Source organism: Cygnus olor, chromosome 13 (genome assembly GCF_009769625.2).
Source record: "Cygnus olor isolate bCygOlo1 chromosome 13, bCygOlo1.pri.v2, whole genome shotgun sequence".
Lineage (NCBI taxonomy): Eukaryota > Metazoa > Chordata > Aves > Anseriformes > Anatidae > Cygnus > Cygnus olor.
Window position 1 is genome coordinate 10,417,120 of NC_049181.1, and position 21,683 is coordinate 10,438,802.

The 21,683-nt window shown below is 54.8% G+C and overlaps 1 protein-coding gene across 10 annotated transcripts in view; it reads right to left on the reverse strand.

The window, feature by feature from the left end:
* Positions 1-3,662: 3,662 nt before the first annotated feature.
* The window catches only part of FRMPD3 (FERM and PDZ domain containing 3), a 45,903-nt gene continuing 27,882 nt past the window's right edge, over positions 3,663-21,683 (reverse strand). For all 10 annotated transcript variants that reach the window (XM_040572565.1, XM_040572564.1, XM_040572560.1 and 7 more), the window contains 4 exons: positions 21,485-21,664; positions 13,852-13,996; positions 9,366-10,181; positions 3,663-8,590 (listed from right to left, as the gene is read on the reverse strand). In XM_040572565.1, coding sequence (XP_040428499.1) covers positions 5,736-8,590; positions 9,366-10,181; positions 13,852-13,996; positions 21,485-21,664 — 3,996 coding nt within the window. In that variant the 3' untranslated portion in view covers positions 3,663-5,735. The remainder of the gene's footprint in view (positions 8,591-9,365; positions 10,182-13,851; positions 13,997-21,484; positions 21,665-21,683) is intronic.

Genomic DNA, 21,683 nt, shown 5'->3' on the forward strand with positions numbered 1-21,683 from the left:
CCAGTCTTATGACGTTCTGGATTTCACTCCCCTTTCCTGTATTCTCACTTAACAGTTCAGAAAACTGAGGCTTTTCTGTGTGGGCAGTAGAAAAACTAACCTCCAGCTCAGGAAGCGTTTCTACTGGCTGCTCTTTTTCTGCTGCTTCTCTGCCTCTATCATTTTTTCACAGGGATTATTTTCAGGTAAATCCCCTCTCTGCTACTATCGAACCCCCTAGGATCGAATAAGAAACGTCTTGCTTCCAGGTCTTTACTGACTCTCTTTGAAACACCGTATTCTTTCCCTTGAAGAGTAAAATCACTTAATCATCGGGATCCCATTGGTTTCAGGTGGGTTGTGTTTAGGAATAAAGCTCACCCATACCCTGCTCAATGGCAGCAGTAGCAGTGCTAGCACAGCTACACAGGACACACCCCAACCAGAGCACATCCACCATTTGTCAGCATAAAGACTGAACTGTGGAAAATAAATGGTATTTTCAAGCCTCCATACGAAACAATATGGACTTATGAATTACAAGTTCTTTAAAGAGCTGACAGCTCCCTTTGCATATATTTCTAATTTTTAGCATGCTATTACTACCTGCCTGGTTGAAAATATGAGGATGGAGTCCAACTGCTTCAGCAAGAGGTGAATGTTCTTCACCAAAATCTTTTTCTTGAATGCTTTAGACTTAGGAATATTTCCAAGGTGCTTTTCAAAGTGGAATTCAGTGGAGCCTTGTGAAGTGTTCTGGGCTGTGTGCGTTGGTCCCATGCACGTCCACAGCCCTTTAATCTCCGACCCCTGGCTAACCTCAGGGCATGCATCCAGAGAGGCAGCACTGGCTTTTCTGCTGCTTTTAACACAGCATGTTTGCCTTTTAATGACTTTATAGTTCGGCTGCAGAAAAACACCCTCTCTGTTTGCTTCTTATCGTGGGGAGCAGGTGGCAGCAAGGGGCAGCATCTCCGCTGGGCTGGGACATCACATCCTGTCTGCTCCTTGTCTGCTAATGTCCCAGTATGGAATTACATAGTCTGACAAAAAACACCTTTGGAAAACAGCTTCCTATGATGTGTACAGACCATTTTAATGTATAGTGAATAAGGAGGAGAGAAATAAGTAATTACTGTCCTTCCCAGCAGATTCTTCCATTGTCCAGTTAAAGCCATGGGTGTCCCAGCCATCTCCACCACTGCCTAAACTGGGAATTTATTAGGATATCTTACACAGGAATGCAGGCAGTATGAGGATAAAACTTAGACGTTAATCATTTATCTTTGTCTAGGGGTGATGACAGCAGCTGTGGGGCTCAGCTATTCCGCTCACCCCACTGTTGTACCTGGGCCTGCTGCAGTCCCTGTTGTGGTGCCATGACCTTGGAGAGGGAGAGAAATCCCGATGGATGCGGGGTTTGGCTGTGGGGTGCTCTGAGCCAATGTACCTGATTGTCATCTCCAGCTGAGAATGACCAGCAAAGTCCACAGAGACACAACCCATTACATCCAAATGTATCTTGGACATGCTGCTGAAGGTCTGCAGTTTCATCTCTTGCCTTGAGACAGGACCCCTGAGAGCCAGGTCTCTTGTTTTTCTTGTGAGCATGAGAGGGAACAGCAGTAGCCCAATTTTTGTTCCTTTTTTATGCATTCTCCTGGTCAGGACTCAACAGGAGTGGAAATAAATTTGAGACGATTAAGAGAGGGAGGAAGGTTACGCGGGTACGATTACACTGATGGTCACACGCGCACAGTGTGGCTGATCAGCATTAATGGCAGCTGGGGAGCCATCCATAAAGGCTGTTTGGGAAACTGCTCCCGCTGTAACTGTAGGGTGAAAAAGTCCCAGTGAAGGCAGTGCGAGAAGGCGGCTCCCCCTGGCACTCCCCCTCAGGCCTCCCCCTGAGGCCTGCACAGCCTGCCGCGCTCACAGCAGAGCTCAGGCAGGCTGCTCTGGTGGGAGGGAGTGGAGAAAAACATATTTATCTTTGGGCACGCACCCCTGCCAAACAATATTGTCCTTTGCTGAGCGCCATATACTTTGCTGGGGGGCAGTGGTTTCAACCTGGAGAATTGCTGATGCTCTGTAAGAACAGGCAGATAAACTGGCTGGAGAGTGAAAAGGGAACTAGATTTGGGGAAAAAAAATTCTCTGTGCTGTGTAACTGAGACAGATTTTTCAAAAATCTGTGATTCAAAACCATTAACTAGAAAATTTTACCTGCATCATTGCCTTCAAGAGTGTTTACAAGCGCCTAACACAGCGAGGCCATAGGGACAACACTGAAGAGATCAGTACAATAATAGAGGCAGGGATTCATCTTGCTGGGGTCTGTAGGAGTACAGCTCCTCCCTTCAAACGGGGACATTTGACTGTCCCCGGAGCACCTATCATCGCTGCTGTACAAATAATAACAGTGTGTTGTGAAGAACTAATTCCTTTCCACCGGGATGCCGATTGCCCACTAGATGGTACTAAGAGAACTCAGCAGCAGCTCCAAAATGTTGATTAAAGTGCCTGCTGTCAATAATGTTTTCGGGCTCTGTGTGTTGTTAAAAACCCTCTTGGCTTTCCCAGTTTTTTGATCCATACCCAGCTTTATAAATAGGTGTTTTGTCCCAGTCAGTGTCAAGCATCATTAGTTATTTCAGCATGGGAAATGGTGTGATGCAGATTAAAATAACCAGCCTGGAGGCACAGAGAAAGTGCGTGAGCCGAGACTGCTGCTATCTTTGCTTTAGACAACACATTCAACCCCCGTACAGAAAATGGCCCAGTTCCTAATGTTTTGTATGCTGGATCTTTATCAGACTTGGCTTTTATAGTTCCTGGAGGCTTTGGGGTATATAGAGGACACACATCAATGCCTTCCTCCCTGATAAATAGAGAGCATTTCATTGTGCCAGGCGAACCACATCCCAAGAGGAAACGGGCTATTGGAAACATCACCTGTAGCTAGGAAACTGTTTGCACAGCTCTGACTTCCCCCTGGGTCTGGCGTTAGGCTTTCACTGGGCTCTGCCCTGCAAAGACACACGGGAGCAGTCCCTCAGCAGAAGCGAGAGGCCACCCGTGCTGGGCAGCACGCTGCCACCTCTTCCTAGGCAGAACAGTAGATGCCAGACAGAGGCTGAAACTGGGCTGAAAACATGTCCTTTAGGGGCAGGAGGGTGTCCTGGGGGCACCAGAAGGACCCTGCTTCCTCCAGCACGACCGCAGTGCCCAGAGTCGGTGATGAGGGGTCGGTGTTGCTGGATGCATGCCCCTCCTGAAGGTGAATTAATCCAAAACACCCATTAACAACACGAAACCGTAACAAGTTAAACAGCTCGTTTCCAACCTGCTGCTTCGTGGCTTCCTTCAGAGTCTGGTACTTCACTGCTGTGCCCTGACTGTGGCCTGTGCACTCCTGTGCAGTGGCGTCGCGGAGTCCTTAAGCTGTGCCCTTCCCGTATGGAGATACGTGCATTTCTATAGCAACAAAAATAGGGGTTTTTGCTTGTGAACAGTGCTCGGTACGGCTAGGAACAGCCACATTTCCACCAAGTTCTTAAAAAAAAAGACACAAAGTGCTAGTTTGGATATTAAGATTAATATATTTAATCCTTCTTGTTTGTAAAACAAGACATAAATTTGTGTATATATATATAATTTATATATTTTTATATATACTATATACAGACAATAAAAAAATTTTCCTCTGTATTAGACTGAGAGATTTATGGAGAAATGATATAGGCATAACAGGGAGCTTGAGGAAACTCGGAGTTTCATAATAGATAATTCACGACGAAAAGAAAAACACAGCTCCCAGTTGGCCTTCAGCATTATAACAGGCTTTGCCCACCGTGGGCTGAAATCCGAATTGGCTCTTCCACCGAATATTTGCTACATGGTTCTTGAAAGCAGGAGGCAGGAGGGTGCTCTGTCCACACAGCAGGATCCTCTCTGCCTTGCTGACAGCAACAGCCAAAGTCCGGGACAGCCGCGGGCCAGGGGACGTTATTGCACTCAGTAGAGGATGCGCGTGTTAAAAGCACATTGTGCATTTCCATAACTCTTATGGAAGAACAAGAGATTTCAAATGTGCGTGTTTATAAAAAAATAAATAATAGAGATGGGAAGTGATTGATCATACGGAGATCCCTGATCAGCCCCACGCGCTCAGGCGGCGATGGGGCAAGCTTGCGGAGTCTGCCAACCCTTCTCCCCCCCCGACGGCTGCGCCGCGGGGCGAGCGCCGTGATCTCCCCTTCCAGCTGGAGATGGTGCGGGGGGGAGGCGCGGGGAGCCCCGCAGCCCTGTTCCCCCCCCCCCGTGTGCGTGAAGTGCAGTGGGTGGCACTGTAAGGGCAATGCAACGCGGAACCTTGCATTTTCTCCTCCTCGCTGCGTTTTGGAGGGAGGGCGAGTGCGCTGAAGCACCAGTTAAGGCGGTCTGATTATGTCTAGGAGCTAGACTGGGAGGAGGGCGGGAACCCTGGGGTGTGGAGGAAAACAATTAGCAATCACTTTACCATTCACCTGGAAGTAAAAAAACAAACCAAAACCAACCAACCAAACCAAACCAACCAAAAAAAACCCAACAACAACAAAAACGAACAAACCAAAAACTAACCCAACTCCAAATAAATAACCATCACGTACTAAATAATGCTCCTCAAGGCAGTCAGTCAGTCCAGTGGAGACAGAAAAAGGATCCCGGCCCCCTGGCAAGGAGGGCAGCTCCTTTGGCAGACGGCAGTAGCACTGCCTGGCTCAGGAGGAAGCCTCGGTTCAGACCAACCTGATCTGGGGCTCCTCTCTTACGGGCATTGTGAACGGAAGCAGGAGAGGGTTTGGGCTGAGCCTCTGAGGCATGGACCTGACCTCTGGAGAATGGCGTGGAAGAGGCCTCCTCTTAGCTGCCAGCCCGGCTTCTGGCTTGCGATGGTCACAGGTCAATCCGGGTCTCTGCAGGCTTTCTAACGTGGACGTGGCCACCCAGCAGGGGATGGCGAATGGCTCCCTGCTCCCACACATGAAGCTATTGCCTTCTGCGCAGGCAGTGCCTGTGCTCAGGACAGGGGCATTGGTGCATAAGCTGTGAGAGTAGAGCCCGTGAGGGGGACCGAGCCCTGTCCCAGGATCATTGCATCCTCCCCGTGCTAGGGCTTCCCAAGCCCTAGCACAGCAGCAGGGGCTTGCATCCCAGAGATGCCTTCTGCTGCTGCTGACATTGCATTTGTGGGCCAGGAAGACCCTGGAGGCAGAAGATCTGTTTACGTGGCAAGACACTGGTTTGGCTCCAGCTGGACCCCTGCCCAAGCGAAGCCGGGAGATCTCCCCTCAGTTCCTGCTAACTCGCTGGCCAGTGCCAGCACGCACCGTGGCAAAGGGAGACAGTGTCAGGTCTTTGCAGAAGGGAGGCCCGGAGCCACACGGAACCAGACTAGCGTGGAGACGGGGTGACGATGCCTCCGTCACTGCCAAGCCAGTCACTGCCAAGCCAGCATGGGAGAGCAAGCAGAGCAGCTGCTTGAGCCCCCTGACAAGCTGGCTGTGCAGCTTGCATCAGGGCACGACTTCACCTTTCAGAACACCACCAGCACAACCATCCCTTCTGCGGAGAAATAAAACGATGTCTTTTCCGCTGCAAACCCCACCGGACGGGGGCTTTCCCTGCAGACACACATCCTCACCGGACTTAGGCGACACGAGAACCACCGACACAGCCCGGCACACGCTGGCTTGTTGGCTTTCGGAGCTGGTTTACTTATTGATCAGCGTCTTTAGGGAGCGCGTGAGCGTGCTCATAACGGTGGCCACCGTGGCTGACTGGCGGGCGAGCTGCTCCACTGTCTGCTGGTGGCTCAGCGTTCTGGCCGTGGACTCCTCGGCAGCCCTCAGGAGGAAAGTGTAGTTTCTCACCACTTCCTCCACCTTGGTCAGCAGCTCTTGCCGCTGGGACTCGGAGCGCACGACGTACACCAGCCTCACAAACGTCTCAATGAGGCTGCTTAGCACCTGGAAGCTGCTTGTGATGGCGGAGAGCATGTGGGTAGGGCTCTTGTCAACGGCTGCCACCCGGCGGCAGGAGGCCCGGAACTCCTTGAACTTGAGGGCGAGCTCTTGCTTGTACTCAGCCAGCTGGGAGATGTACGGCTTGCAGTCCCGGACATCAGGGCTCACCACGCACTGCCGCAGGATAGTCAGGAGCTCGTTGGTATCCAGCTGCACTTGCAGAAAGCCGTTGGGCAAGCTGTAGGCGTGGCCTCGAAGGGTGTTGATCTTTGCCAGGCTCCCCTCAAAAGTGGAGGTCCTTAAATCTATTTCCTGGGTTTGAGCGTCATTGGGACTGCTGCAGGCTGTTGCATCGAGGACCTGAAGGGTCCTGCTCATGACCGGGACCATCTGATTGTCCAGCTTCATTCCCGGCAGTATCTGCATGGGGATGGAGTAGGACAGCTCGTCTTTCTCGCTCCCATCATCTGCGACATCACATTTCCTGTAGTAGAAGCAGTACCGGATGGAGCAGCACTTCTCGTCCTCCATGTCTTCATCCCGCAGCTCTGCAGGACTTGGATACAACTCCTCCTGGACAGAGAACACCGCTGAACCTTTCTGGTTCTTTTTCTCCTGTGCTATTTGGACATAGGATGGATCAGCCGCTCCTGAGGCTTCCTGGATTTTGCTCTTCAAAACGGGACAAAGGATGCTGGGCTCAGGCTCTTTCTGAGGGCCTTTCTGCTTGGTTGGATAGATGTTTTGGTAGATGTCAGAGGACAGGGATGTCCTATCAGTCTTATCCAATTCACTAACACTGTAGCGGCGCAAGAGCTTCTTATAGTGCGGAGCACCTATGCATTCCCCTCGGGAAGCACACGTTGTCAAACATGACATGCTGTTTTCTGGATCTGACCGGTAGTCCCTGGACTCTAAACTCGTAGATCGTATCCGCTTGCCTTTGGAAGGGCTGCTCATGCTTGTCAACCTAATTGCTTCTGCCTGCTTCTGGTCATCGGCAACTTTATCCCTCCCTTGCCTCTCCAGTTCTGGCATCACCATCGGTGGCCTCACCCCCCTACAGATCCGCTTGCAGTCACAGCTGCGCCTCTGCTCCCTGGACATCCCTGGGACTTTTTGGACAGGACTGCTCCTTAGCTGGCAGCTGCAGCGTCCAGGAGCAGGAGGGTGTAGATACTCCTGTGGTGGGAGGTCACTTTTGCTCTTTGGCTTGAGCAGCTCTTCCAGGAATTCTAGCTCGTACTGCTTCACTTTCTGCAGCTGGGCTTGCCGCTCGTCCGTCTCCTTCTTCAGCCGGGTAGGAAATGTTGCAGAGAACAGGTTCCTAAACCTGAAGGGAGCTTTTGGAGCTTTGGGTTTAGCTGGGACATCCATATCTGGTTGGGTCACCTCCAGGACCTTTTCTACTTTCTTGGAAGGCACGGTGCTGATCTGCAGGCTCTCGGACCTGGGCACTAGCTGGATCGGCCCCTTGGAATCCTCACTGGCGCTCCTGAAAGTGCTACCAGGTGACGGAGAGTGCAGATTGCTACTCCCAACTTTTAAGCTTTTGGCTGAACTTTCCTGTTGCGTTTTCTCCGCTTGGTTTGAAAGAGCTGTGTGTTTCTGAAAAACGAGGTTCATGGTTTCCCCACCCGCCTTCTGACCTGTTTCTCCACACGCTGCTTTTCCTGGGGCATCTCGACTCACTTTTTGCTGGTAGCTTTTAGAGGCAAAAGTCTTACCGGGCATCAGTTCCTCACCTGCTGAGGTGAGGTGGAAAGCTTCAGCCTTACTGCTGTGAGCTTCTTTAGGACTTGAAGAAACTTCACTATGCTGCTGCTGAGAGAGTTGCTGCTGCTGCTGGCAGTTGCATAATGGCTCTGAAGTTTGTTGACTTCCTTTAAGTTTCAAGGGCTTGTTGCTGGCTGATGCACAGCTGCTGGTCCCATTCGTGTTCTTGTCTTCTTTTGAGGCTGCTGCTGCCTGGGGAGCTGAGCCTTGTGCACTTGCCACTTGCTGCAGAGCAGCTGAAATGATGGCTGTAGTCACGCCACTCTTTTGATCTGGGAGGAGCTTGGGGCTCGGCTTGACCTCTTTGGTCATCTTCTCTTGTAGATCCTGTGCCTGCTCCCTGCCCGGGGCTGCTGAGGCATGCAGAGATACCTCAAAGGCAGCTTTTGTGTGGCCTGCACCTTTGCATTCAGAGCCTGGTGCTGGAGCCCCCCTGTTCTGCTCACTCAGCTGGGGGGTCAGCACCGGCTGGACAGCCGAGCTGTAGCTCCGCTCAGCATTCTGCTGCTCCTGTTTGCTCTTGCAGTTGGTAAGGTTGGGGCTTTGGTGAGAGAAAGCTGGCTTCAATGAAGAGTTTGGCTCCTGGCGGTTGAGGGCGTATGGCGTGGTGAGAACAGCCTGGGCAGCGCAGCTCTGGATTCGGAAAGGCAAGTCCTTCCTGGCCAGGAGGTTTTCTTTGTTGATGTGCTGAGCGAGGAAGTAGGCTGCGTTCTGATGCTGCTTCATAGCAGAGACCATCTCCGAGACATCAGTTAGCTCTGAGGAGTTGGTCTCGTGGCCAGAATCCAAGGATGACTCAGGCGTGATGGCGGCCAGGACAATAAGACCTAAGGAGGAACACAAAGAAAACCCCACAATAATGCCCGTGCCACACCACTGTGGGGAGGAGAGACGAACCCAGTGCAGCAGAAGGGTCCTAAGAAGGCAGGACACAGCATCCCATTGGAGAGAATTTAGTGACTCTTCTCCCAGCTAAGAGTTAACACATTTAAGAGATCAGTTGTCAGCACTGAGCTGGCTTGCTAGCTCAATTCAGCTCTTGGCCCAGGAAGAGGTCCTGGGAAGGGTTCCAGTGTCAGCGAGAGCAGGGCTGCAGGGAATTCTCTGGAGCAAGAAGGGAAATCTGGCAAGAGCTGCTCTGCCACGGTGAGCAGGGCGACCGAGGGAGGGGAGCGGGGCCTCAGGGCTGTCCTCCAGCAGGCTGGAGCCAGAGACACCCACCCGGCTGCAGGCCTGCCCCGTGAGGGGCTCACACCGCAGGGCCTGGGGGGACCTGCAAAGGCTGAATGTGCCGACAGGGGAGGGCTGCAGCAGGCAGGGACTGATGCTCGTGGCATTGGTTTGTCAGCACCTCAACGTGGCACGTGGAGGTGTGGGACAACCAAGGGACTTCTTCACCTACCGTCACGGAGAGGAGCGGTCCCACCTCAGGCTCTGAGAAGTCTTCTGAGCAGGCCCTCCTAGAGCCTGCTGCCACAACTTGGCTTTCACTGCAAGCAGCTCCGCAATCACTTATAGGATGGCAGGAGGAGAATAAAGGGAAGGAGGCACCATAGGAAAGAAAGGCTGTGGGGAAAAAGAAAGGCACGGCCGCTCCAATACCTGCTGTCTGTTGTGGCGGGGGATGCGGACAATCCTCTGAAGCAGCCAGGGCTTCCAGCGCCTGCAGGGTGGACACCAGGGCATCGTCCAGCTCTTGAGCATGGTCCCGGACCGTCCGCGTTTGCACGCTGTCTATCAGCGTGACGGGGATCTCGTCGTAGAGGATGCCGCAGAGGTGCCGGCCCTGCTCCTGGCCCTGGGCGGCCGCCCGGCGCTTGGGGTCGTCCTCGTCCGAGCTGTTGTCGCGGAAGCCGGGCGGGGGGGCGGCGATGGCGGGGAGCAGGGCCGTCGTCTCGTCCTCTTCCTCATCGCTGCCGGGAGGGGGAAGAGACATCAGGTCCACCATGTTGTCGCGGGCGCCGCCGGGCTTGCCCGCCTTGCGCAGGGCCAGCCGGCTCTTGATTTTGGCCTTGCAGGACTCGCAGTAGAAGTGGGCGGCGTCGCCCCGCGGGTGGGTGTCGATGGTGTGGGCCCGGGCCCGGCTGGTGTGCCGCTCTCGGTCGAGGCCGTCTGGGTCGTGCTCGTTGGCAGCCCCGTCGTAGCCTTGGCCGGAGCTCTTGGAGGTGGGGTCGGATTTGGTCCTGGGACGAGTTTCCTCGAAAAAGATCAGGTTTTCGTTGATATCCGTCCTGCTCTCTCTCTCCTTTCTCTGCTCTCGCATGTGCAGGTAGCAAAAGCTGACGAGCTCCGAGTCCGAGGCCCTGGCCGTTCGAGCCCGGGCCTCGCCGGGGCTGGCGGCAGGGCCGCCCACGAACCCGCTCTCCTTCTTTCCCGTGTGCCCCGCGGGCCGGTGGAGGTTGTGTGCGTTGATGTAATCTAAACCGAAACCACAACACAGCGTCATGAGCAGCACTGGGGAGAGGGGAAAAGAGGATGGGAAAGCCACTGCCCGCCCTGGAGGAACGTCCACGTGCTCTCTGCCCTCAGTCCTGCACAAACACGGGGCTGATGGAGGCTTTGCACACCCGGCACCTGCCTTGGCCTCCCCGCTGAGCGCATGGAGGAAAGGGTCATGCCCTGAGGGACACCACGCAGAAGTCTCCTGGGGCTGCCCCTAGCCTGGGCGCTGAACACAGCTCGCACCCGGCTCAGCTCGTGCCGCGAGCTCCTTGCTCTGCAGCTCGAGGAGAGCCCGCGCAGGTCAAAGGTGCTAACGTGCCTTTTCTCCTAAATCAATAAAAAATGGATTCCCGTTAACAAAGAGCTATTGGAAGCGGTTTAGTGAGGCCTTTACGCGTGGCTGGGGCACAGCGATGGCTGAGGCCAGAAGAGCCTGCGGGGTGGCTCACTGGGATGTAGGAGCAGCTGAGCTGCAGCCAGCAAAAGCCCCGCAGCGCACTGACTGAGCACACTGCCTCCCTTGTCTCCAAAATGATTACGTGTTACAGAGTTCAATCATATAAATTTTATAAAGTTAAATATTGTGACATTTATAAGTATTGACTCTGACTTTTTGTTTTTTTCCCCGTCTTCTTTTTTCGGCTAGGAATTAGATCATTAACATCCTGGACCTGCAGCACAACCGATCGCTGCCCTTTTATAAACAGCCTTTAGACACCAGCAAGATCATGCTGTTCCTCCCCCTCCATCTCCCTACCCGCCTCGGTTTTAGACTAGACGCAGCAAATTCCTTTAACCTTTCCTGACAGGTCTGTTTCCTAACTGCATCAGCTTGCTTTCTGCTCCCAGCTGGACTCCATCCAGGTTGGCTACCTAAGCAAACATCTTGTTTCTGTGCTGCACAGCAGCAACAGAGAGAGGGAGCAAGATCCCTTGCTGGGAGGCAGGAGAAGGGCTGCCCAGCACAGCCAGTCCCAAAACCTGGGCATGCAGATGCTGCTTCGCAAGCTACTGGTGAGACTCAGAGGGTAATGGGAACAGCACGTCTGCATGCATATATGAGGACTTTCAGCCTCAGCCTGCCATTTAATGGCAGTTATATGGCAAGAAGGAATTACTGTCACCATTTGTGCATAATGTTGGCCATACCAAGCCATTTTACTTAGCCATTTCTTCAGCGAGCCCAAAGAAGGCTGCTAAACACGGTGCAGTAATGCTCTGCTCCTTATTAAGCATTTCCCCGTGATAGCCTCCTCTTGGCCCTCCCTGAGCAAGGCGAGCAGCTGAAATATTGCTTGAGCTTCTGGCCAGTGGTCCAGCCCTCCAGAGGGGTGTCTGTCTGCATTACAGGCTGAATTGTGCAGCTGTGCCGAGAACGGGTGCCAGGGGGATGCAGGCTCCATCTTACAAAGTGTAAATTAAATCAAATAAATCCCAATTAAATTCATTAGCTCAACAAATTGGACAATTTGTCTCCCAAAACACACGTTTCTATTATACTGTTCATCACCTGCAATGCTAAAAACCTAATCTAAACAATCTCTCTCTCATTTATGGACGTACTGGTGCTCAGGAACACCAGCAGGGTGACTGAATGCTGGGAAGACACCTTCAGCAACGGGCTGCAAGGACCAAGGCAAAGGAGAAAGGATCATCCGTGCAGACCTGCAGCTGGCCAGAGCTCATGTACACCAGCCTCTGCCAAGGCTGAGCCGGGGCTTTTGTTGGCTGCCCACGCCGAATCAGGGCCCGCTTCTGAATGAGGCCAAAACCATAAAATCTGTAATCCAGCTGCTTTCTCGGGAAGAGAAAGTCCTGGCAAAGAGCTGAGATAGCGGCCTGGGCGCTGCTCTGCTAATGATGCTCTGAGGGTGCGGGGGGAGGAAGGGGCAAGGAAGGCAAATCGTCCGTGCAGCTATGGCAGGGGTCTGGCGTGCGGCTCCGCAGGGAAATGCCGAGAGAGGGATTTGGGGGATTTAACTGACAGCATCTGGATGGAGCGTGCATTTCTAAACAGGACTGCAGTTCAGCAGGAGGGTTTAATGGGCCTCCGAGCAGATGGATGCGCTCTGCTTCTAGACAAAAAGCAGGCCAGGGCTTGATGTCATGTTTAAGATTCTGGCACGGCCTGCCTGCAGCCTGGGAAGTCAAAGGCTGGGGGAACTTGATTCATCCCAGTGGGGCTTTCTTATCGTTCCTGCAGAGATGTGCTAACGACCGGCAGCCCCAGCTCCTGGTGATCTGCTCAGCTCCTGACAGCTCAGCCTGCAGCCGTGGCAAGGCCACAACTATTGGCAGAATTTGTTTTCTCAACACAAATTAAATTCACCCCTCCTGAACAATGCCTGAGCAGCTGGGCTGAGTGTACTGGGTCCGCTTCACTCTGCTGGCCAGAGAGGTTTTTACTGTGCCCCCGAGGACAGCCCAGGCCACCCAGAGAGGGGCCAGCTCTTCAGTATGAAGAGCACGGATCCATTGCTCCACCGCTGTGCTACCACACCGTCACTCCCCTTCGCGCTCATTCCAGCCCCCACGCAGAGCGACACTGGTTTCTTGTGACTGTCAAGAAAAAGGCAAGACCTACGACACGTTGTGGTTCAGGCCATGCCTTGTAGCGTGAAGGGAGGGAGCGCTCTGATGACACCACTTAGTTTGGAAGCACCCTTCACTCATACCAAACGGGGCTGGGTTTATGCAGGACACCCAGAGCAGAGAGCACAGTGGCAGCTGTTAGTAAGATGCACGGGTGAAGACGCAAAGGAAACCATGCTCATATACTCACACCAACATCACCTGCCAGGTCTCTCCCTGGGTGCGCTGAGGGTGCTGGAGGTGCCTTCCCGATTCCTCCCGAGCGCGTCCTCCCGCTGGTGCCAGCTCCGTGTCCGGGTGCCCTCCTCACACCTCAGAGACACCAGGTCCTTTCCCCAGGGGCCCTGCTAGCTCTTGGCACCTCTTCTGACTACGCCCATCTCCAGGGGACAGTTTTAGCACCCCACCAACTAAACTGAAGGCCCCTCACAGCTCCTGGCTATGCAGGGTGAGCATCTCCAGCCTCTCCACACACTGCAGTGGGAAGCAACTCCAGCCACTGAGCCTGTACTTTTTATTTCCCTGTACCAGACGTACTCAATATGCACACCCTGCATGGAGTAATGGCACGTAGCTCAGGTTTGGCTCCTCTCTGAAATCCCTCTCGATGATAACTGATCATTTTGAAGGTGACTGACAGCTGAAATCTGTCCTCGAAGAACCGAGCATCAGTGCCTGGTGGGACACAACCTGTCTGTAGCTGCTGTGCCCGGAGCAGCGCTCTGCTCCCTGCAGCAGGCTGGGCGCCTGGAAAGCCCACACACCCAAATTTCCCCCCGATGTAGGAAATCAGCACAGTAGCCACACTTTCAGAGCTGGCAGAAACGGCCATTGTACAGCCAGGGACTGCGACTGCAAGCTCATTCTTGTTTAAGTGAGAGCTTCTGCAAAGCGAGGCCTCGTTCTGCCGTTCAGAGGGGGCTGCTGGTGCTGCGGGGGGACCAGGACAGAGGGAGATCCCAGAGGAACCACCTCCTTCCTACCACAGCAGGGCCCCCGGCGGAGGGAGGTGGCTGGGAAGGGGCTCGCACGGAAAGCAGAGGCTGAACCGTACCTGCCTTGATAATCTGAGGCGGCGGGGGCTGGCTGGGGGGCCTGGAGAATATCATCTTCTTGGAGTCCACCAGGAGACGGCAGTAGCCTGCGATCAGGCAGGCGAAGTTGGTGGCTTCGGGCCACTCCATCAGCAACACCAGCGGCTGGAAGGCACGAGAGGCACAGCGCGTGAGGGCAACGCAGCTCGCCTGGTGCGGGACCGGTGCTCCAAAGGGCTCGCGCTGGGGTAACTGGTGAGCTGGCTGGCAGCTTTAGCTCCCACACGGGAAGAAACAGCCACGTGCACGTCCTTGCTGCAGATTACCCAACAAATCTTAGGGCCTGACAGAGCGCCTCGCTGCAGCTGCGACTCCCCGCTTGCCGACTCCTCTAAGGAAGATGAAAGAGGGGAAAGCCGCCGTGCGCTCCCCGCAGGGTCCAGGTAATTTGTGTGCATCCCGGTGTTCAAAGCCTACCTACAAGCACCAGGATTAAAACACCAGGCCCTGGGGAGCTCGGGGAGTCTGTGTAGTCTCCAGCTGCCAGAGCCCCTGTGTCATTGCAGGCACCACGTCGCCCTCCCATACACCGAGGCATCTGCTTACAGTGAGCTGCAGGAGGGGCAAAAACCCATTACGGGCTCCCTCAGCCACTGCTCTGAGCCCATGGATCTTATTTAAACCTAACCCTTTGGAAAATTCAATTTGTGCCTAGGAGCAGATGGCGTCTTCTGTTTTAGGAGAGCATTTATTCGCACGCTAAAAAAGGTTTTCGCTTTAAAGAGAGGAAAAAAACCAGACACGATGTGAGCACCGCATACAACCTCACCGCACGGTCCAGCGACAGGCACCGGGACTGCCCCATGCCCGGCTTCTCCCAAAGAAGCTGTCGGCTTCCCACCTCGGGCTCCTCGCGGGAAGGACGAGCCCAGCAGCACAAACTCTGGCTCCCGCATCCCTGTGGATGTTCTCCAGGAGCGCCCGGCCCCGGGGGAAGAGGCAGCCACCTCCAGGCAGCGCACTCATCCCCTTCCCAGTGCCGCTGTGCCTGCTGGTGGCACGGGCAGGGCTCTGCTGCTCCCGCAATGGCCCCTTTAGGGCTCACAACTCATTTACCACATCCAGGGCCAACCAAGCCCATTTTAAAACCGCTTCAGCCCACGCAGCGTGAGAAGCATTAAAGCCATTTTCATTTGCTTGTTTTCTAACCACGGGAGGTTCCCGGCACCCGCTGGTTGGCTCTGTGCTCTGCTCAGCGCTTGTTTTCCTAAGTCACTGAGCAAACTCTGCCCCATCCTGGCACAGGCAGACCCTTGCAGCATGTCACGCTCTGTCCGACACAACATAATAAACCTGGGGGCGAGGCCACCAGCCCCGAGCTACCCCAGCCCCTGCCGGGGGCTGCTTCCTCCTTGGGCAGGCGTAAAGAAGTTCCCTCCCCGGCTGCGGCGTGGCACAAGGACAAGAAATAACCTGACACACAAACGAGCTCTGCTGAGAGGCTTTCTGCATCCCGGAAAACAGACTCGAGGTGACACGGAGCAGAGGGAAAGCATCAAGAAGGAGAGGAGGGACGGAGGAGGCTCTCCACGCAGCTCGCAGGAGGCAGGCATCCAGCGGTGGGGAGGGGGGTGCCAGCTCCTAGCCCAGCCTCAAGCTTGACATAAGTGATGAAAGGTAACCATGTGTTCCAGTTCTGCCATATGCAGCATCCTTAAAACAAGGGCTAAGCCTTCTTGGTTTTTTTTTTTTTTTTTTTTTCAAGCCATCTGTTGAATAAAGAGACATTTGCACATTTTTCCCCCTCTGTTATGCAGCAGCGAGGGTTTGAGTGCGAGCAACAAGAAATGAAGCAAACACCAAGGTGAGAGCGGCAATGCCTGGTGATTATCCACTGCCGCGTAATTAAACGATCCTTGAGTTTCAGGATGCTCCAGCTCACCCAGGAACGGGCTGTCGGGTCCTGCTGGCCACCAGCAGCCCAGCGATCAGCCCGTCTGCCCGCAGGGAGACAGGACCCAGGCAGAACAGCCCCGACCGGCACTTCTTGCCCACGAATAAAACAAAGCACGCCAAAACGCTGCGAGGTCCCTGCCAGGTCTCCGAGCAAGCCCAGCCTCCAGGCTGGCCCCAGCAATCAGCGCCTTGCATGCCAGAGTTAATTGTAGCATGCTGCTCTGAAAGGGATAAATCTCAGTGCTGATTAACATTACAGCTTAGCGAGGGGTCCCTGATAAGATTACTCTCGCTCCCTGCCAAGCGAGTGGTGTGAGAGTTCCGCGGGAATTGTCAGGCATTAAAACGCTGTTATTAGGGAAGCCGCTCATCGGCTGGGCAGCGCCAGCGCGAAGCCTTCTGCCCTCGCCTCTCCGCTGCCTTTGGGACTTCTGCCCCGGCGACAAAGCGCACTGAAAGTGGCCAGCAGGTCTGGGAACGCCTCGTGGGGTAGAGAGGCGAAGAGGCAAGGCGATGGCAGAAGCCTTGTTTCCTTTGGAAATCAGGCTACAGCGAGGAGGTGTGATGAGCGGCAGCTAACAGAGACGTTATTTTAAGGCTCCAGCAATCGTGGTCACCCTGTTCCAAGCAGGCAAGGAAAATGAGATCTTACAGAGACAGCCAGGCACAAGCGAGCTAAGCAAACATTTACACTCCGAACGGTTGCCTGAAAAATTTCCAGCTAACGTTGGTAAGGCTTTTACATCGTAAATTCGGGGCAGCTTTGCAGGGAGCTGCTCTAAGAAATAATGATGCGGGGCTCTACTCTGTGCTTTGGGCTGGTACCATTGGGATACCAGTGTCCCGTGGCAAAGGGGATTAACCTTTTCCTTGAAAACCTCCTGCGAGAGAGAGGGGACACTGGTGGGCAGCTCCCCGGGGCTGGGGCTCACACAACATCCCTGCTCCCACGGCGATGTTTTAACTCCCCGCCTGAGCTCCAGGAGGTCCGACAGCACGGCAGCAAGCTGAACACACGTGGCTTTTCACAGCTTTTCTAAATACAAAATGCAGTGCCTCTGTCCCAGCTGCTGCTCAGGAGCTGGGACCGCTGTGGGGAAGAGGGGAGGGAGCTGAGGACAGGCAGGAACCAGCGCCTTGTGCAGGTAGCGCTGAAATCCAGGAGAAAATGAGAGGAAAGGTGAGCACTGTCGGGACGCTGAATGAAGCCATGGGAACCAGGCTTCAGCAGCCCCACTGTTGACAAAGCAATGTGCCTTGCCACGAATTATGTGTTAAAAAGAGAAAAAAACCAACCACAGGTATTCGTGCACGACAACAAAGTTTTGGAACACTTCGTCTACACACCTGTGGCCCTCCTCCTGCTCCTTCCCGCAGGCAGGTCTGTGCTGCGGCAGCCCCTGGGGTCTGCTCCCACGGGGGCCGGAGATTTTCGTCAGGGCAGTGGCGCCTTGAGGAGGAAAGCTAGCTTTACACAGAAACACACTCACTGGGATAACTTTTAAAAAACGCCAAACACCAGATGCACAGCGGGATGCACAGGTAAGGGCTCTTCTCAGACCTACGACAGGCCAACGTGAAAAGAAGCAAATATTAAAGAGAAAGCTCTTTCTGCCTCTAAATCCGCAACACCAGCCTGAAATTATTCATGTTTTGATCTTTCACTCATACTGGTTTTCTGGATTTTCTAGTCCTAATGAGCAAAGGGCGTTTTTTCACTTGAAGCTTCCTGCTTAGCAACCAATCTCGCCGGAAAGTAAAATAAAATACATTTATACTGGATAGGAGAGATGAGTTTTGCATTAGCTCATTAAGGATAGAATGCTTTTTCTATTATGTACTGCCTTTAAATCAACCCTCGATGTCCTTCCGAAGGGTATTCTCCTGTTCAGACAAAGGTGAAGGTTTCGTAGAAGAACATCTGGATGAAATTTTATGGCCGGGGTTATGTTAGAGGATGCTAGCAGTCCTGATATTTAAATTAATTTATGACCTGATCTATGCAAGCTCTAACCCTTAAGCTTATGTGTATTTCCTTTTAATGTCCTCTCTTTATCATGCACTTTGGGTCTTACACTGCTTCCCTTAATGCAGCGCAGGAGAAAGCTGGGACATGAATTTACATAATTTATGTTCCCTGGCTTACCTGAGGTGTTCTGCCAAGTTTATATTTAATAATATAGGCACCGGGGCCTAACAAGACAGCAGTCAATTTTTCACGTGCACCCGACCTTTCCTTCCCTCCCTCTAAGCGTTATTAACTCGGCTCTATCGATACCGGGCTTGTTGTGATTAGGACCATTATTTCTCATTTGTTGATCAATACAGCTCCTGGCTTGGTTTGCAGCACATCTGCAGGTTTCGCAGCGGTGCTCTTGTTCGTCGGGATTTCAGCAGCTGCCCCTTCTGCGGGACGCTGTCCCCGCTCCCTGCATGCTCTGGCAAAGCGGGGGGCTGCTTTTGGCACCCTCTGCACCTCCCGTTTGCTGACACCAGCCCTCGGGGTGCAGGAGCTCGCAGCACCGTTGTGCTGTGCTCATCCCCACGGCACCAGATGCCTGAGCTCTGTTCGGTTGTTCTTTTTTTCTTAATAAATGAATCAAATTTGGCTGTGCAGGCTGGGTAAGTCATCCCCTCCGCATGCTGCCTGCATCTCGTGCTGCTGGCCGGCTCCCAGCCCCTCACCGGGTGCCTGGGGCTGGCGCCGCTGCGTGCCCTGCATTCAGTCACGGCCCAAAGGCTCCGCGTGCGGGAACGGCACCTCCCCGCCCCGACACCGAGACAAAGAAAATCTCGCTCTCACGGTGTTTCAGAATGGCTTAGCGCAAAGAAAACTAGTAAGATTAATTCGGCTTCAGGAAGCAGCTTCTGGCATCAGTCTAGAGCCGCGCTCTTTGCGTGGAAGAGATCTGACGGCTCCAGTCACTGCTTGCACGAGCAGGAGCGGTGCTGCCCTCGGCTGCCCAGCGTGGCGGGACTCCCCGTGGCTTTCCTCTCATCCACGCACACCAGCGAATGCCCGTTCCCCACCTGCCCTGGCACACACCGCATGTTCCCCTGCACCTCCTATTTCTGGGGAGAGAGGGGGCCGGGCAGGAGCTGCCTGGCTCCCCGGCAAGGTGAGCAGGCTGCAGCTGGACATGCGCGGTGCTTTTATCTCTGTCACTGCCTGGAGGCATGCCCGGGGCCCCCGGGATGCTGAAATCGATAGCCAGATTCCAGGCGCGGCAGCAGCCGGGGACCTTTCTGAATTAATTTTCCCTTTGTTTTCCTGTGCCGAGCCTTGATCTCGGCTAAACTGCCGGCTGGCGGCAGGTCCTGCTGGGACACACGGAGCCAATTACCCTCGTGCCCGTGATTAAATGGCGTGGGCCGGCAGCCAGCCGCTGCGCAGCCCAGGACAGCTGCTCCCTGCAGGCACGGGGACGCTTCCCGCTGCGGGCGCTCCTCTGGGCTCGGCTGGGAGGTTCGGCTGCCCCCGAGCTCCTCTTCCAGCCCCTTTTCAGGGGTTTCAGAAGCTTCTTGCCAATATTAATTCTGTCGTAATGAAAAGCTTAGCAGCGTGTAGCTGCGTAGAGCAGGAAGGAAAGATGCTTCACTTGAAAAGGGTTTTTAGCGAGAACATAACCTTTGCACCTGCGGGAACCGCCAGAGCCACGTGGGCAGGGACGCAGCTGGTAGGAAGCGCTCGGCTGGATACGGGGGACGGCTCTGATGTCCCCAGCTGCCACCATGTCCCAACACAGGAGCTGGGAGGAGCGTGGGGAGCCTACGAGCTCCAGAACCAAGGCTCAAGCCCAGCGAGTCGGAACAAAAACCCTTCCTGGACCCAGCAGCAGAGACCTCGAGGCTTTTGGTCCCCGTGCCAGCCTCCTGCCAGCACCTGGTCCTCCCCCAGCCCCTCTGCCACTGTCGCAGTGGCAGCAAGAGAACAAAGCAGAGGCTCTGCCTGGGTTTTGTACCCGGAACAGGCTGTCTGAAACACCGAATGAAGCCCGGGATGGAAACGCTCCAAAACAAAGCTATTACTGCCCGGTGAATAATTTATAAGACAACCACCACTTCTTTTCCTCCTGAACTAAACACGAATGGTTTGTGATCTGCTCAGGCTCGCTTGTTACCTGGAAATCTTCCCCAGCTCACTCCTGGCAGGCGGGTCTGGGCTGCAGAGGCAGGCGAGGGTGTTTGGGTGGCCGAGGGCTGCTCCTCGTCCCGATCCCTTTTTTAACCCTTAGGATCAGCAATAAACCTGGCGCACAGAAACCCAGCCCAGCCGTTCCGCACCGACCCCATGCCCATCGCTCAACATCTGCCGTTTCCACAGTAACCCAGCAAGCAGCTGCAGCAGACACGGCACAGGTTTGGGCTGGCTCGCCTCTGTCCCAGCCTTCGGAGGTGCTCCCAGGCTGGCACCCCCGGCACAGCCCCAGCCCGGGGACCCTCACAGCCTCTCCCTGCCCCGACAGGCTTGGGGACGTCGTGTGGATTTGACCAGAGGTCCCCAGAGGGGTAGGACACGGCTCACAGCACAGCCCTCTATCGGGCTGCGAATCCCGGAGGGAACGGATTTATTTGCAACCCCGTGTTTTAGCCAGCGACACGTTCCGTACAATGCAGTAATTGCAGGAAGCAGATTAGCGCTTCAAGGTAATGATCTCGTTGCCAGCTTTTCTTAGCCAGCCTCATCCATCGCTGTCCTGTGTAGGATTAGCGTCTGCCTCATTTTGGAGCAGACATCCTGCCTTTAAAGCCCAGCCCTTCGGATAGCAGTTAAATGAAGACAGACTGCAGCAGCCTGTGCCCCGGCGGGGTGCTGCTGAGCCTCACCCACGGGACGTTCTCCCCTCTCCAGAGGCACAGGGGGATTTCAGTGGCTGGAGGCAGCCGTCTGCAGTTTCTCAGGGAGATAAAGCCACTGTGCGTGCGTGCCCACGGGAAGGTGCACGGGAGTACTGCCTTTTCTCAAGCGACCGGGAGGTGGATGGAGGGGATATGGAAAAAGGCTGCTCCTCCAGCAGGCGAGGACCTCCCGGCCCAGTGCTAAAGTCTGCCAGGAGAGGAGGCAGCAGGAGAATCCTTAACAAATCCCCCGTCACTACATCTGCGAGGCTGCAGCTGAAATAGGGACCACAAGGCAAGGGCTGCAGAGAGGCTGAGAGACCCCACAGGAGATGTGGAAACGCAGAGGCAGCCAGAGAAGGAGCTCAGCTTCACTGAAGGGTTTAGTGGACCAGGCACCAAAGAAGTCAGTAAAGCTCTCAGCGTACTGCTGGCAATCCTTCTGAAGAGTTTGGGAACGGGGAGAGAGAAAAGAGGCTGGGAGGGGTGGGGAGGGGTGGCAGGGATGTGACCAGAGGGGCCACCGCTGCACCACGCACGGAGGGCGCAGGAGGGCAGGGTGGTTACGCACAGACCGCAGGAGGGCATTTACACCACCGAGGGGCTTACTGGAGCCAGGGACACCCATACCCGGGGGCGGCCGTGGATCTCTTCTCACACCGAGCCTGACAGCCTGGTCCCAGCGTTTCCAGTCCCAACAACCCCGCGTGGCTTGGCGAGCTCCACCTTGTGCTACTGCACAAAACCTCCCCGGTGCCCTGCAGTGCCTGCACCCACCCCAGCCACAGCCACGGACCGCTCCTCTCGCCCCAGCAGCCCCCGGCCCCGATGCCGTCCCCTGGGGCGCCCGGTGCCTACCTTGGCATCCAGGATGCTCGTCTCCACCCGGGCCACCCCCTGGTTCTCCCTGAACAGCTGGATCTTGCTGACCTTGCTGAACTCGGACAGCACGGTGGTCAGGTTGGTCTTGAGGTCGATGACGTGGCTGATGCCGTGCCGGGGGCCCACCAGCAGCGTGGTGGCCGGCTGCTTCTCGTCCTGAGCGCACGGTCGCACG